Source organism: Theropithecus gelada, chromosome 7a (genome assembly GCF_003255815.1).
Source record: "Theropithecus gelada isolate Dixy chromosome 7a, Tgel_1.0, whole genome shotgun sequence".
NCBI lineage: Eukaryota > Metazoa > Chordata > Mammalia > Primates > Cercopithecidae > Theropithecus > Theropithecus gelada.
The window spans coordinates 43,651,400-43,664,225 of record NC_037674.1 but is presented as its reverse complement, the minus strand read 5'-3'; the positions used below and the strand labels follow the sequence as shown (position 1 = coordinate 43,664,225).

The 12,826-nt window shown below is 41.6% G+C and overlaps 1 protein-coding gene across 2 annotated transcripts in view; it reads right to left on the bottom strand.

Annotated features, from left to right (window-relative positions):
* PIAS1 (protein inhibitor of activated STAT 1) overlaps window positions 1-9,662 on the bottom strand; it is a 140,764-nt gene extending 131,102 nt beyond the window's left edge. The window contains exons 1-2 of one of the 2 annotated variants that reach the window (XM_025389633.1): window positions 8,593-9,502; window positions 7,911-8,025 (exon numbers count right to left, since the gene is read on the bottom strand). In XM_025389633.1, the coding sequence (XP_025245418.1) occupies window positions 7,911-7,940 (30 nt within the window). In that variant the 5' untranslated portion in view covers window positions 7,941-8,025; window positions 8,593-9,502. Of the gene's footprint in view, window positions 1-7,910; window positions 8,026-8,592 lie in introns of both variants that reach the window. The other variant, XM_025389634.1, reaches the window with a different exon arrangement.
* Between the last annotated feature and the right edge of the window lie 3,164 nt (window positions 9,663-12,826).

The following is a 12,826-nucleotide window of genomic DNA, read 5'->3' as shown; positions in this document are numbered from 1 at the left end:
TAAGCACTATGCCATGAGCTTTTTTAAAAACAGGCTTGCTCACATTCAGAAACCCAAATACAAAATGAAATGCTTTGGCTGTGCACTGCCAGAACTGCATAAAGACGCTGCATTCCATTTCTCCTCAAGCTATACAACCCTTACCTGTGATGTTTTCATTCCTATTGTTAAGTGAAACTCCAGCATTAATACTATAGAGGTTACATTAAATGTGGCAATTATTTTTTTTAAAAACCCAGTAGCGTATAGCAAAACCATCAAAACAAGTTCTTAAGAACTTTTAACCATATACATTGATAAATTCAAGCGGTAAATCTCTATAAACATACATATGGAATATTATGCACTGTTAAAAAGAATGAAACCATCTCATTGTTTGGACATGTCATGGAAAGAGCTTCACTATTTATTGTGAAAAAAAGCAAATTGTAGGATGTTATGTATAGTATGATCTCACTTATGGTTTTAGGAAAGATATTTATGTACATGTACATTCACTTAAGTTCCTTCTGTGTGTCTAGTTTTGTTCTCATCTAGACATACACACAAATAAATTAAAAATATTATACAGACATACACATTTAAATGCCCATGCAGAGAAAAGAAAGAATATAAGGCCAGACACAAAACACGACATATTTTTATTCCATTTATATTAAATGTCCAAAACAGGCAAGTCTACAGAGACTGAAAATAGATTATCAGTTGCCTAGGGCTAAGAGTGAGGTAAGGTTTAGGAAGGAGATTATGCTAAAAGGATGTAGTTGCTTTTTGAGGTGAAAAAATATTCTAGAACTGATTGTGGTTAATGGTTACACAACTTTGTGAATATACCAAAAACCACCTGATTGTGCACTTTAAATAGGTGAACTGTAATGGGATATGTTGATTTTATCTCAATAAGGCTGTTACCTCCCCCTGCCCACCCAAATAAGAATACACAGATATACACCAAAGTGACTGCCTCTAAGAATGAAGATGATGAGGTCTTTCCATTTTTACCCTATTTACGGTTAGATTATTACAATGAGAATTGTATTCATTTATTATCTCTATAACGTAAAACAATGTAAAAGGTAAATCTAAAACAGTCCTTCATAAATTATTCTGGATTTAATGTTATTCAAGTTCATCTAAGCAGCAACAAGAAAAAAGAGCGAAGATACGACCCTAAGAATATTTTCAATTTAGATTGTCTCACAAACAACAGCATCAGGCCCCACTCTCTGACAGAAACAAATCTTGAACATAATTTGTTCATCTGACACATGTATATTAAAAACACCTACTGTGTCCACAGAGTAGGGATGGGAGAATGGAGGGGGGTACAAACAGAACACAAGCCAACAAAAAGACGCAAACGAACAGCTCTGGCTTTAAGTTAAGGGCTTTTGCTATATAGCTAAAGAGACAAAACACACACACAAAGTGGACTGAGGTCAGACTATAGAAAATCTTGAATACTAGACTTAGAATTAAGACTTTATCCAGTTTTTGATGGAAAGCTATTCAAAGTTTTTATAGATAGGAGTGACAGAATGAAAGGAGTGTTTTGGTGAAATTAACCCAGCAACCAAAGGGGGGAAACTGAAAGCAGTGAACAGCAGAAAAGGTAAGAAAGAGATGAAGTTTTCAAAAATAGGAACATTTTACAACAGTCCTGTGAGAGTTACTGATACCTCCATTACTAATTAATGTTCAAAGGATTTTAATGTTTGTTTTGTCTGCTTGATCTAAGGAAAAGCTGAAAAAAAAGGTGGTTTCTTCATTTTGATGAATTTTAGAAGTTCATAGCTAAGAATGAAGATTTACCAGAAAACTCTGAAGGAACGTTTCTAGGGAATTATCTTTCCATGTGACACTACTGAAACCAAGAGTACAGGGAATCAAAAGTAACAGGAGTTGCACAATTTTTAACATGGAAGGGCAAGTATAGTCACAAACATCTAACAAAAAGTGCAGTGGCAATTAGTACTACTTCTGAAATTGATAGTTAATGACAACTAAGTACTTAAAAATTGTCTCTACTGCCTATTTCAAAGAAATTCTAATGATAAAATGTTACATAAATGCAGATTTAGGTGACGACCAAATTCTAAGGAATCAAATTTAGAGTACGATCAATTTCCTCAAGTTCCTTCCACATGCGCTACTTTTCGGATGTTGCACAAACAGCATGTTAATTCACATATGCATTTACTAATCGGTTTAACTCCTAAAGGTTTTTACTAAAAATAAAAATGCTTTCATTGCCTATGTTAACTTTCTAAAACCAGATCCTGGGCCAGGCGCAGTGGCTCACGCCTATAATCCCGGCACCTTGGGAGGCCAAGGCAGGTGGATCACGAGATCAAGAGATTGAGACCAACCTGGCCAACATGGTGAAACCCTGTCTCTACTAAAAATACAAAAATTAGCTGGGCGTAGTGGCACCTGTCCATAATCCCAGCTACTTGGGAGGCTGAGGCAGGAGAATTGCTTGAACCTGGGAGGCAGAGGTTGCAGATCCTTGAAACAATGTTACCTCCCAATTTAATACTACGGCAACACTTTGTTTTGAGATTAAAAATATGAGTAAAACAAAGTCTTATTTCCATTTTCTCTATATTAATGTTCAGTATAGTGTTTGGTTTTTGGGGGATTTTTTTTTTTTTTTTTTTTTTGAGACAGAGTCTTACTCTGTCGCCCAGCCTGGAGTACAGAGGCACGATCTCGGCTCTCTGCAACCTCCACCTCCTGGGTTCAAGCAATTCTCCTGCCTCAGCCTCCTGAGTAGCTGAGATTACAGGTGCGCACCACCACGCCCAGCTAATTTTTGTATTTTTAGTAGTGACAGGGTTTCACCATGTTGGTCAGGCTGGTCTCGAACTCCTGACCTCGTGATCCGCCTGCCTTGGCTCCCAAAGTGCTGGGATTACCATGCCTGGCAATATTCAATATAGTTTTAAAATGCCAGTTAAGGCCGGGCGCCGTGGCTCAAGCCTGTAATCCCAGCACTTAGGGAGGCCGAGGTGGGCAGATCACGAGGTCAGGAGATCGAGACCATCCTGGCTAACACGGCGAAACCTCGTCTCTACTAAAAATACAAAAAACTAGCCGGGAGTGGTGGCAGGCACCTGTAGTCCCAGCTACTCGGGAGGCTGAGGCAGGAGAATCACTTGAACAAAGGAAACAGAGATCGCAGTGAGCCGAGATCTCGCCATTGCACTCCAGCCTGGGCGACAGAGTGCAACTCCGTCTCAAAAAAAAAAAAATGCCAGTTAAAAACTGACAAGCATCGGCTAGGCGTGGTAGCTCACACCTGTAATCCCAGCACTTTGGGAGGCCGAGGCAGGTGGATCACGAAGTCAGGAGATGGAGACTATCCTGGCTAACACGGTGAAACCCCGTCTCTACTAAAAATACAAAAAATTAGCTGGACGTGGTAGCTGGTGCCTGTAATCCCAGCTACTCAGGAGGCTGAGGAGAATGGTGTGAACACGGGAGGCGGAGCTTGCAGTGAGCTGAGACTGTGCGACTGCACTCCAGCCTGGGCCACAGAGCAAGACTCCGTCTCAAAAAAACAAACAAACAAAAAAAACTGATAAGCATCTAAATAAGGTACAAAAACTTGCAATATTTGATCACTGTGATATAATTTCCAAAATCAAACATACTTGCATACTTGAAATTCTACTATTCATAGAATAGTATGAATAGATTATAAAATACTATTTCATAAGCAGTTTCATACTTTATCAAACATTCTGATGCCGAAGTAATGTTTGCTTACATTTTGTAAAACCTGTATCTGCCATCATTTAATAATCTTATCTCACACATTACAGAAACATAAACAATAAAGCTATGACAATGAACAAACCAAGAATGACTAATTTATTTCTCTGAAAACATTTTATCTAACTTGCAGAGTGGGCGCAGTGGCACAGTGCCTCACACCTGTAAAAACCATCTGCAGGCTGAGCACAGTGGCAGAGTGCCTCACACCTGTAATCCCAACACTTTGGGAGGCCGAAGCAGCATTGCTTGAGGCCAGGAGTTTGAGACCAGCCTGGGCAACACAGCGAGACCCCTGTCTCTAGAAAAACAAAAGAAACATTTGTATTGCTTTCTTTTTTTTTTTTTGAGACAGAATCTCACACTGTCGCCCAGGCTGGAGTCCAGTGGCACAATCTCGCTGCCACCTCTGCCTCCCAGGTTCAAGCAATTCTCCTGCCTCAGCCTCCTGAGTAGCTGAGATTACAGGCGCCCGCCACCATGCCCAGTTAATTGTTTGTATTTTTAGTAGAGATGGGGTTTCACTATGTTGGTCAGGCTGGTCTTGAACTCCTGACCTCGTGATCCACCTGCCTTGGCCTCCCAAGGTGTTGGGATTACAGGCGTGAGCTGTGAGTCACGGTGTCCAGCCTGCACTGCTTTCTAAAGCACAAAAAAGATCTGTCATATCAATATATTTAGTTAAAATAAAACATCTGCAAACTTTGGTACAAGGCTGCAAAGACACTGCAAAAAAAGTAGAATAATCTAAGCCTGGCACGGTGGTTCACGCCTGTAATCCCAGCACTTTGGGAGGCCGAGATGGACGAATCACAAGGTCAGGAGATTGAGACCATCCTGACTAACACGGTGAAACCCCATCTCTACTAAAAAAATACAAAAAAATTAGCAGGGTGTAGTGGCGGGTGCCTATAGTCCCAGCTACTCCAGAGGTTTAGGCAGGAGAATGGTGTGAACCCGGCAGGTGGAGCTTGCAGTGAGTCAAGATCATGCCACTGCACCCCAGCCTGGGCAACAGAGCAAGACTCCGTCTCAAAAAAAAAAAAAGTAGACTAATCTGATAGGGACTATTTGAACAAAATACAATGTAAGCTTTCAAATGATCATACAGCCCTGTATTTACTAATCTGGATAGACATGAAAATAGCAGATTATAAATAAAAAATAGTGTTGTATCTTTTTGTGATGAATATACATATACATATGCTCACAGAGAGAAAGTCTAAATGCATAAATACCCAGATGTTAACCATGATATTTCTGAGTGTTGGGGGTTACAGGTACTGTTTATTTTTCTGCTTACTTTTCAGATTCTCTGAAATTTTCCCAAGCAAAATGACACTTACCAAAATTAATGTGTATGATTCCAACTAACAAACTCCAAACTTTTTGAAAGGAGGCTTGCAAAATGCCCTAGGAATATCCAAAAATACCCTAGCATAGAGCTTTCCCAAAAGGGAAAGTATCAGCAACAACATAAGTAGAAATTTTTGTGAACTGGGCACCCTAGAGGACTCCAGGTCTGCTGTAGTACCTTTAAGGAGGCCTACACAAGACGTAGGCTCAAGTCCCTGCCACTTTTATTTGTATGACCTTGCAATAGTCACTTACCCTTTCTGGGCTCACTTTCTCTATCTATAAAAAGGATTTAGTTATCACTCGCCTTTCCTACCTCAAAGAACTGCTGGAAAGATCAAAAGAGATAATGCAATATATTATGAACTGCAAAGTACTATATAAATAAGATATTATTATTCAAACATTAAAAAAGCAAGATGCTTCATGCCAGGGTCAAATACTTCAGAAAACACCACAGCCAACTCTATGAAGTAATGAATCCGTTTTTGGTCATTGTTTTTTAAAGGCTACATCTCATCATAAACACCCAGTTTTTCTGGGACTTGGATACTTTTTCCCAGTTCCCACTACAACCATTGGCCACTTTATTTTCTTATCCCTGGTTACCAGCAAGAAAGGGTACAAATTATACTAAACTCAAAAGCCTCAGCAAGAACCCTGGAGCAGCATGCTGATGGAGTTCACCAGGAGAAACCCAAGGTTAATCAGCTATGGACTCGCCACTAAGCACTACTGCAATCAACAGGGATTACAAGAGACTCTTTGAAGAGAAAGACAATGCAATCGCCCAGGAGAAAACGGTGGATAAAAAGAAGGCAGTATTTCAAAACAATCATATGAAATACTTAGAAACTATACTGTAGTATTTTATAAACTATACTGTAGTGTTTTTTAAATACTGTTCATAAAAATAATGACATAAAACAAAAGCCATCTAAATGTGGCACTTGACAAAAGTTACAGAGATTCAAATCAAATCCATGAATAAACTGTCAGACGTACTTGCCTCTATCTGAAATAAAAGCAGTCAAATTACAGCGTAAGGATCAAAATTAAGTGGCTATTTCTTGAAAATAAAGAGGCAGAAAAGAACAATAGAATTCACTGACACACTTATAGGAACTTTTATAATTATGGTTTCTCTTTCCATTTAATTTCATTATTTACTCCACTAAAATGACGATGAGCTTCTTCTCTCCCACTCTTCTTCCTGTAAATTAAAATGGCAATATAATTTGGTTTGAGTTTTACTCCAAAAAAAAAACCATATATTTTTTTTAAAGTACTTTAAGAGGAGCTGCATGAAGCTGTCAGCTTATTAACCACCAAGATCATCTGGCCATCACACCCTCCTGCTTCTAAGTTCCTAAAGATGACAAAATGCCCTCCACATTCTTAAAATGTCATTTATGGGTATTCCCCTAATGAAAAATTAAGCCTTTCATAAACAAATGTGCATAGAGAATTCATTTTGATATGTATGATTCACAATCTAATTTTTATTGGCAATATCTTGAAGTGTTGCAGCTTGCGCAATTCCTACAGGGGATAAAGATCTATCCGTTTTTCCCATCTGATCTTTGCAGATTTCTTATAGATTTAAAAGGACTCACTAAAAAAGCCATGAGGAAAATAATTATGAATACAATCCACAGCAAAATGAAGTATCGGGCTGAAACCTAAGATAATGAAAAGTCACTGAATGTTATGCAAAGCTTCACAGTTGAAGTACTCTATTCCCATTTAAAATTTCAAAAAAACTAGATTTTCTTCTTCTTACTGATTTTTCGTATATTAGGAATGCATATTTACCTCCAAAAAATCACAAACAAAAAGCCTTCCGAAAATATCATTTCCAAAAGGAGTATCTGCCAAACCTTACTGCACAGAAAATTATATATACACATTCTTTTTTAACACATTCTCAAATAACTATGGTAGGCGTTCCTGAGATCACCTCCTCCACCCCCCAAAAAAAGAACAGCAAATCTAACCACAATAAAGTATTAACCAAATTTTTTTAATGCAGTTATCACCAGCTAAGCAATTTATCACACAGCTCCTCAAAGTCTCAGACACACACAATGACATACCAACATGTCAAAACAGTTATTATAATTTGAAAAATTATACAACAGGAACATAAAAGTAGGAAAAAAAAAAACTTCCTCTGGAAAAACTCAAGTAGATTTGGGAGAGAGCAAAAAACGAGACTAATTTTAGAAAAATAACATTTCTTCAAGTGTTTGGTGTTTATCTGATACTGGTTCACTTTCGTAAAGAGAAACTTTACCTAACAAGACTCACACCAGGGATCTGATCTATCCCCAAAGGCACTTTCTTAAAATGAGAAAGAACAAAGAAGGAAATCTCTCAGCATGTGCTTTCCATACTAGTTTCTTTGGACAGCATCAAGAGTGACAATATAGTCTGCACAAGCTTTTCGGCTTTATTCTATGGTCCATGTATAACAACTGATTAGCTATCATTCAAAAGAACTCCTAACAAAATAAATATTAGAAGGCAAAGATCACAGCAACATGATGACTCTATCATAAGAGAAAAATCATAGAAAACATGTCTTAAAGTTGTGTGCTTTTTTTTTATTTCAAGGGTTAACTATCTCCAAATATTCAAATTCCTAAGGCTTTCTCATTTCAGTCAATAGTTTGAAACTGGAGAAAACCCAAAACCATCCATTCTAAATCTGCTCTCCCTTAAATAAAGTTGTAATTATAAGTACATTTTAAAAGAATGACACTCAAAGCCAATACTTTAATATACAAATCTTGGAGTGTAAACATTGTGAAGTTATTAGGAGAAAAGATCTTTCGGTGAGGATATTCCACAAGAAAAACTCTACAGAATCAAATCTGGCATTTGGTTGTTCTAGAAGTTGTCGTTTCATTATAACGGAGAAAAAAATTAAATAATTTGTATTAATTATAAAAAGAAGACTCTCTCCAAAGATTTACAATTGTATATCCCAATCTCCACTCTGACAGAGATGTCAGTTCTCTGGGTCGAGACAAAACCAGCTGCTGGGTTCACACACACAGGAAGCCACAGAGAAGATCGCGTTCAGAGCCTCGAAATAATACGCGTTAGTTAAGAACTGCCTGCTACTAAACCAAAATTATTCAAGCGGAGCCCCATTTGTCACAATCCAATCATAAGGGTTCCACCCCCCCTCCCCCAACTGCTTGTGTAGTGGTATATCTGCTTCGGTAAAGAAGCCATCATCAGGTAAAGATTGGGGTGGGAGAAAAGCGGGGAAAAGGGGGCACCCTTTCATCTAATTTTGTGAGGCGTGAGTAATTGGTACAGTTAAGAGGAACGTTCTATTTATCGGGGGTTAGAGTAGCATGAGGGGAGAATTTCGTTCAAATCAACATGGCCAGCAAGATGTCCCTACAAACAAAAGGCAATGGGGGGATATAAACACGAACCATTCACCTCCATCAGCTACAGCATCGCCATCATGGTGTGTGCAGAGACCCCCAAAGGCTCCTCTCACCCTCCACACCAGCCAAGGCAAGAGAAGGGAGAGAGGTAGCTACATCCCCCTCTCCCAACACTGCTTCCAAAGACACACTCTTCGAGGGGGTTTCTCCCCTCGGTGCCCGGAATCAGAGAGAGAGTAACGTCCCGCCCAGGCTGACTCTCCCCCGCTACCTCTCAGCCGAACCCCAATGCCGGCCCGGGGCTCGCTAAACTTTACCAGAGCTTCTCCCCCAGATCCCCACCCTATCGCCCCGGGATCGCGTTTCCCTCAAGCGGGGCACCCCAGGCGCTTCCTGACAAGCGAGCAGCCGGGGAGAGCCGAGTCCGGGGCGGGGGCGACAGGGATCCACGGAGGGGCGGGGCGGCCGGAGCCAAGTTCCCGGGGGTCTGAGAAGAGCGCCTGACAGGAGCCCGGGACTGCAAAGGAGGAAGAGGAAGCGGCCACGGAGAGCTTTCCCAATCCCCCCTACAAGAGCACCCTGCCCCCAGCCCCAGCTCCCCATGGGGGGCGGGGAGGCTAACTAGAAGGTGAAAAAGCCGAGCCCAGGAGACAGCTGCAGCCCCTACCTCCCGACTCCCTATCTCTTCCCCCGCCACCCCCGCCAGAGGCGCCCACAACAATAACACGCCGGGGACGACCCGTCAGCGCCCCCGAGGCACCCGGGGCCCGCGGCCCGCCTCAGGCGGGCCCCCTCTGCTGAGACTGGGCGCGCCTCTCTCCCTACAACTCCAGGCCCGGGTGGAGTCAGGCCCGAGCGGCCCCCCAGGGTCGGACCCATCCCCCCAGGCACCAGAGGCGCCGTCTCCGCGGCCGAATATTAGAAGTGAATTCGAGCTGCGCTTTACCTTTAGTTCCGCACTGTCCGCCATCTTGCGTCTGTCAGCGCAAGCGCAGTGAACCTCGCCGGGGGCCGCCGCTAGACCCGCCCCTCTAGCCGGCCTGGCCCCGCCCCGGCCCGCCCCGGCCCGCCCCTCCACCTTCCCAGCCCGCCTCTGGCGTCCGCCCCGCTTAGGGCGCTCGAAGCCCCGCCCCGGACACGTACAACTGCGAGACAGGCACGTTCTATTTAAATAATGGCGCCAAGCGGCGAGGTTTGACAGTTACTGCCCCCTCGGCCTCCCAGCCCCCCATCCTCGCTCGGCCAGCGCCTCCCGGGAAGGGCAGGGGCGAGAGGGATGCTGGCCTGAGCCCCATCTCTCCGCGGTCCGTGGAACGCTTCTGCATAGCTTCGACGCCTACGGTCACAGAAACAATGCTGTCTTCCAACCCCTAATAAGCAAGGCGTTTTCAGCACCTGCTACTTGCGAGGCTACCAGTGGGCTAAAAATAGAAATCCGTTACATTTAAGGGGCCCTTAATGAAGCATTTCTAGCATTATTGGCTCAGATCCTCCTCTTGATAACGCGGTGAGGTAGGCAAGGAAGAGATAATTCCCAGGGTATAGATTCAGAAATGAAAGCTCAGAAAGGAAAAGTGACTTGCACAAACAAGAATTTTAGCGAGGTGGCGTAAGACAAAATTTTGAAGGTGTTCATTAACATTTTTGTTTAAAAAAAATGTATTTAGTGACTATCTGTTGGCTTTGTGCTAACGGCTAAATATGCATTGGGGAATCAAAGTCCCTGCCCTTCTGTAGTTCTCTAATGGGGAATCAGACAAGTGAACGAACAAAGATACAATTTCAAATGTTATTTTTTGAGTACCAGAAAGGAGCAAACGGTCCATTGAGAAAGAAGAAGGGTTTGGGAGATGTACTTAATTCTGGGAGAGTTTTATCCACTAAATTGACATTTAAGTAGACTGGATGGAAGGATTATTTCATTCTTTTTTGTCTCTACTAAAAGCCTTCTGGGCCGGGCGCGGTGGCTCAAGCCTGTAATCCCAGCACTTTGGGAGGCCAAGACGGGCGGATCACGAGGTCAGGAGATCGAGACCATCCTTGCTAACACGGTGACACCCCGTCTCTACTAAAAAATACAAAAAACTAGCCGGGCGAAGTGGCGGGCGTCTGTAGTCCCAGCTACTCGGGAGGCTGAGGCAGGAGAATGGTGTAAACCCGGGAGGTGGAGCTTGCAGCGAGCTGAGATGCGGCCGCTGCACTCCAGCCTGGGCGACAGAGCGAGAGACTCCGTCTCAAAAAAAAAAAAAAAAAAAAAAAGCCTTCTATATACCTCCTCCCCAATCCCCACTTTTTACTAATCAACTTTGCCTCATACCTCATGGAAAAAATGAAGGATATCAAATAAACTCCCTTCTCACCATCAAAACTACCCTTATTTGCATAGAACATCTGGGTTACTATGAATAAAGTGTCCCTGCGCCTAGGAAGGCCAGTACCTTTACCAGTGACCTGGATTTTTTTCACGCACATTCCTAAGGATTTTGTTCCTACCATTACCTGCCCTCCAGCATCATTAGTTTTTCCCCTCTCAGTTGAATTGCTCCTATCAGTGTATAAATATACTGAAATTTCTCCCATCTAAAATAAACTTCCTTTGACTCCAAAATTGCCTCTAGGAACTGCCCTATTTTTCTGCTATCTTCATAAATTCTCAGAAAGGTTTTTCAAGATCTCTCCAATAGTGCTTGTTCCTACTTCTCACTTCACATTCACTTCTCAGTCTACCCTGATCCAGCTTTGACTTCCATCATTAGTATCACTTATCAAGATTACTAATGATCTTGTTTCCAAAGGCAATTGCCAATTCTCTATCCATATCTAAATTGACCTTTCTGTAGAATCGTGAATAATTGACATGGCTCCTTTGATTTGAAACACTTTTCTCCCTGAACTTACCTACACATCACAGATAGTCCTGTTCCCTCACTGGGCCTCCTTTTTGTTTGCTGATTTCTCCTCTTTGGCTCAATCTTTAAATGTTGTACTGCTCCAGGACTCGGTCCTTGCATTCTTCTCTATTTTATCACTGGGTGATCTTATCTAACGGGTTGACTTGAAGTCTATATGCTCATGACTTTGAAAATGCTCTCTAGCCTAAACCACTCCATTGTCAAGAAACAAAACTAAAACAAATTGAGATTAAATATCTCATTGGCATTATTGCAATCCTAGAATTGGACAACCCTTCATTCCACAAGATAGAATAAATGTTGCAATGAATCAAGCAGAGGATGTTAGCTTTAGAGACAGAAAATAGACTGAAGAAGGCAGAAACAACAAAAAGCAGATTGGTCATGTCAAAGTTACTTTTCTTTCAGGTGGAGACATGGAGACAGAACAACAGAAAGAAAATGGATTGGTTAACATTGGGTTACTTCAGATATTCTATTTTAAGGATTAAAACAGAGGAAATTTCATTATCATGGCTGTTAAAGATTAAAACTGTTCTGTTTAGAAAATTGGTCTCTCTCTCATGATTTTTTGTAAAACCAGATAACTCAGTTTTGTTTTAGTGAACATGGGTGATACCATTTTGATTTTTAGTCTGGTCTGGAGGCCTGATGCAGGAATTTGGTTCAAAACAATGGCATCCTGTGATTTTTATTTAACAATTAACCTAGGTGAAATTGTGACACTAAGACTGAGGGCGTTAGCACTACCCTCACTTAACATCATTCTGGTTTTCTAGTCTCAGCACATCATTTATAGATTACAGTGTCCTCACGATTATGCATTTCTGTCATTGCAGGTGAAGAGAGACCACTTGACATTCAACAGTTGGCTGTATACAAACATTTAAAACTTTTTGAGAGAACATAGTTGAGAATTATGACTATCAGGTGGACAATGCCAAGAGTTCAGAGTATGCTTCTTAGCTAGGGTTGCCATAAACCAAACCAACTAAAATCATGTAGATCAAAGAATGAGCCAGATGAGAAATCTACCTGTTTTAACCAAGTAGCCTGCTAACTTTTTGAAACTGAGTCTCTATAATACCAGATTATGTACAACAACAAGTGTCAGCAACAGCACAGATTTCCCCCTGTTTGGTTAGTAGGTAGCCATTCTGTCATCTAGCATCTCAGGAATTGGTTAAATTGAAGCAAAGAGTGCTAACTCTACAAAAGAGGCCACTAGTAAAATTTGAACAAACAGTTGCATTAGGGATGTTGCTAAAGTTACCCACTAGGTGGAATAAAAGCTCTCTTGGGTCCTGTAAAGGTTTGGGTTTGACGTGTTACACTTTATCAACTTACCCACAAAAACAACTGATTGTGAAATTT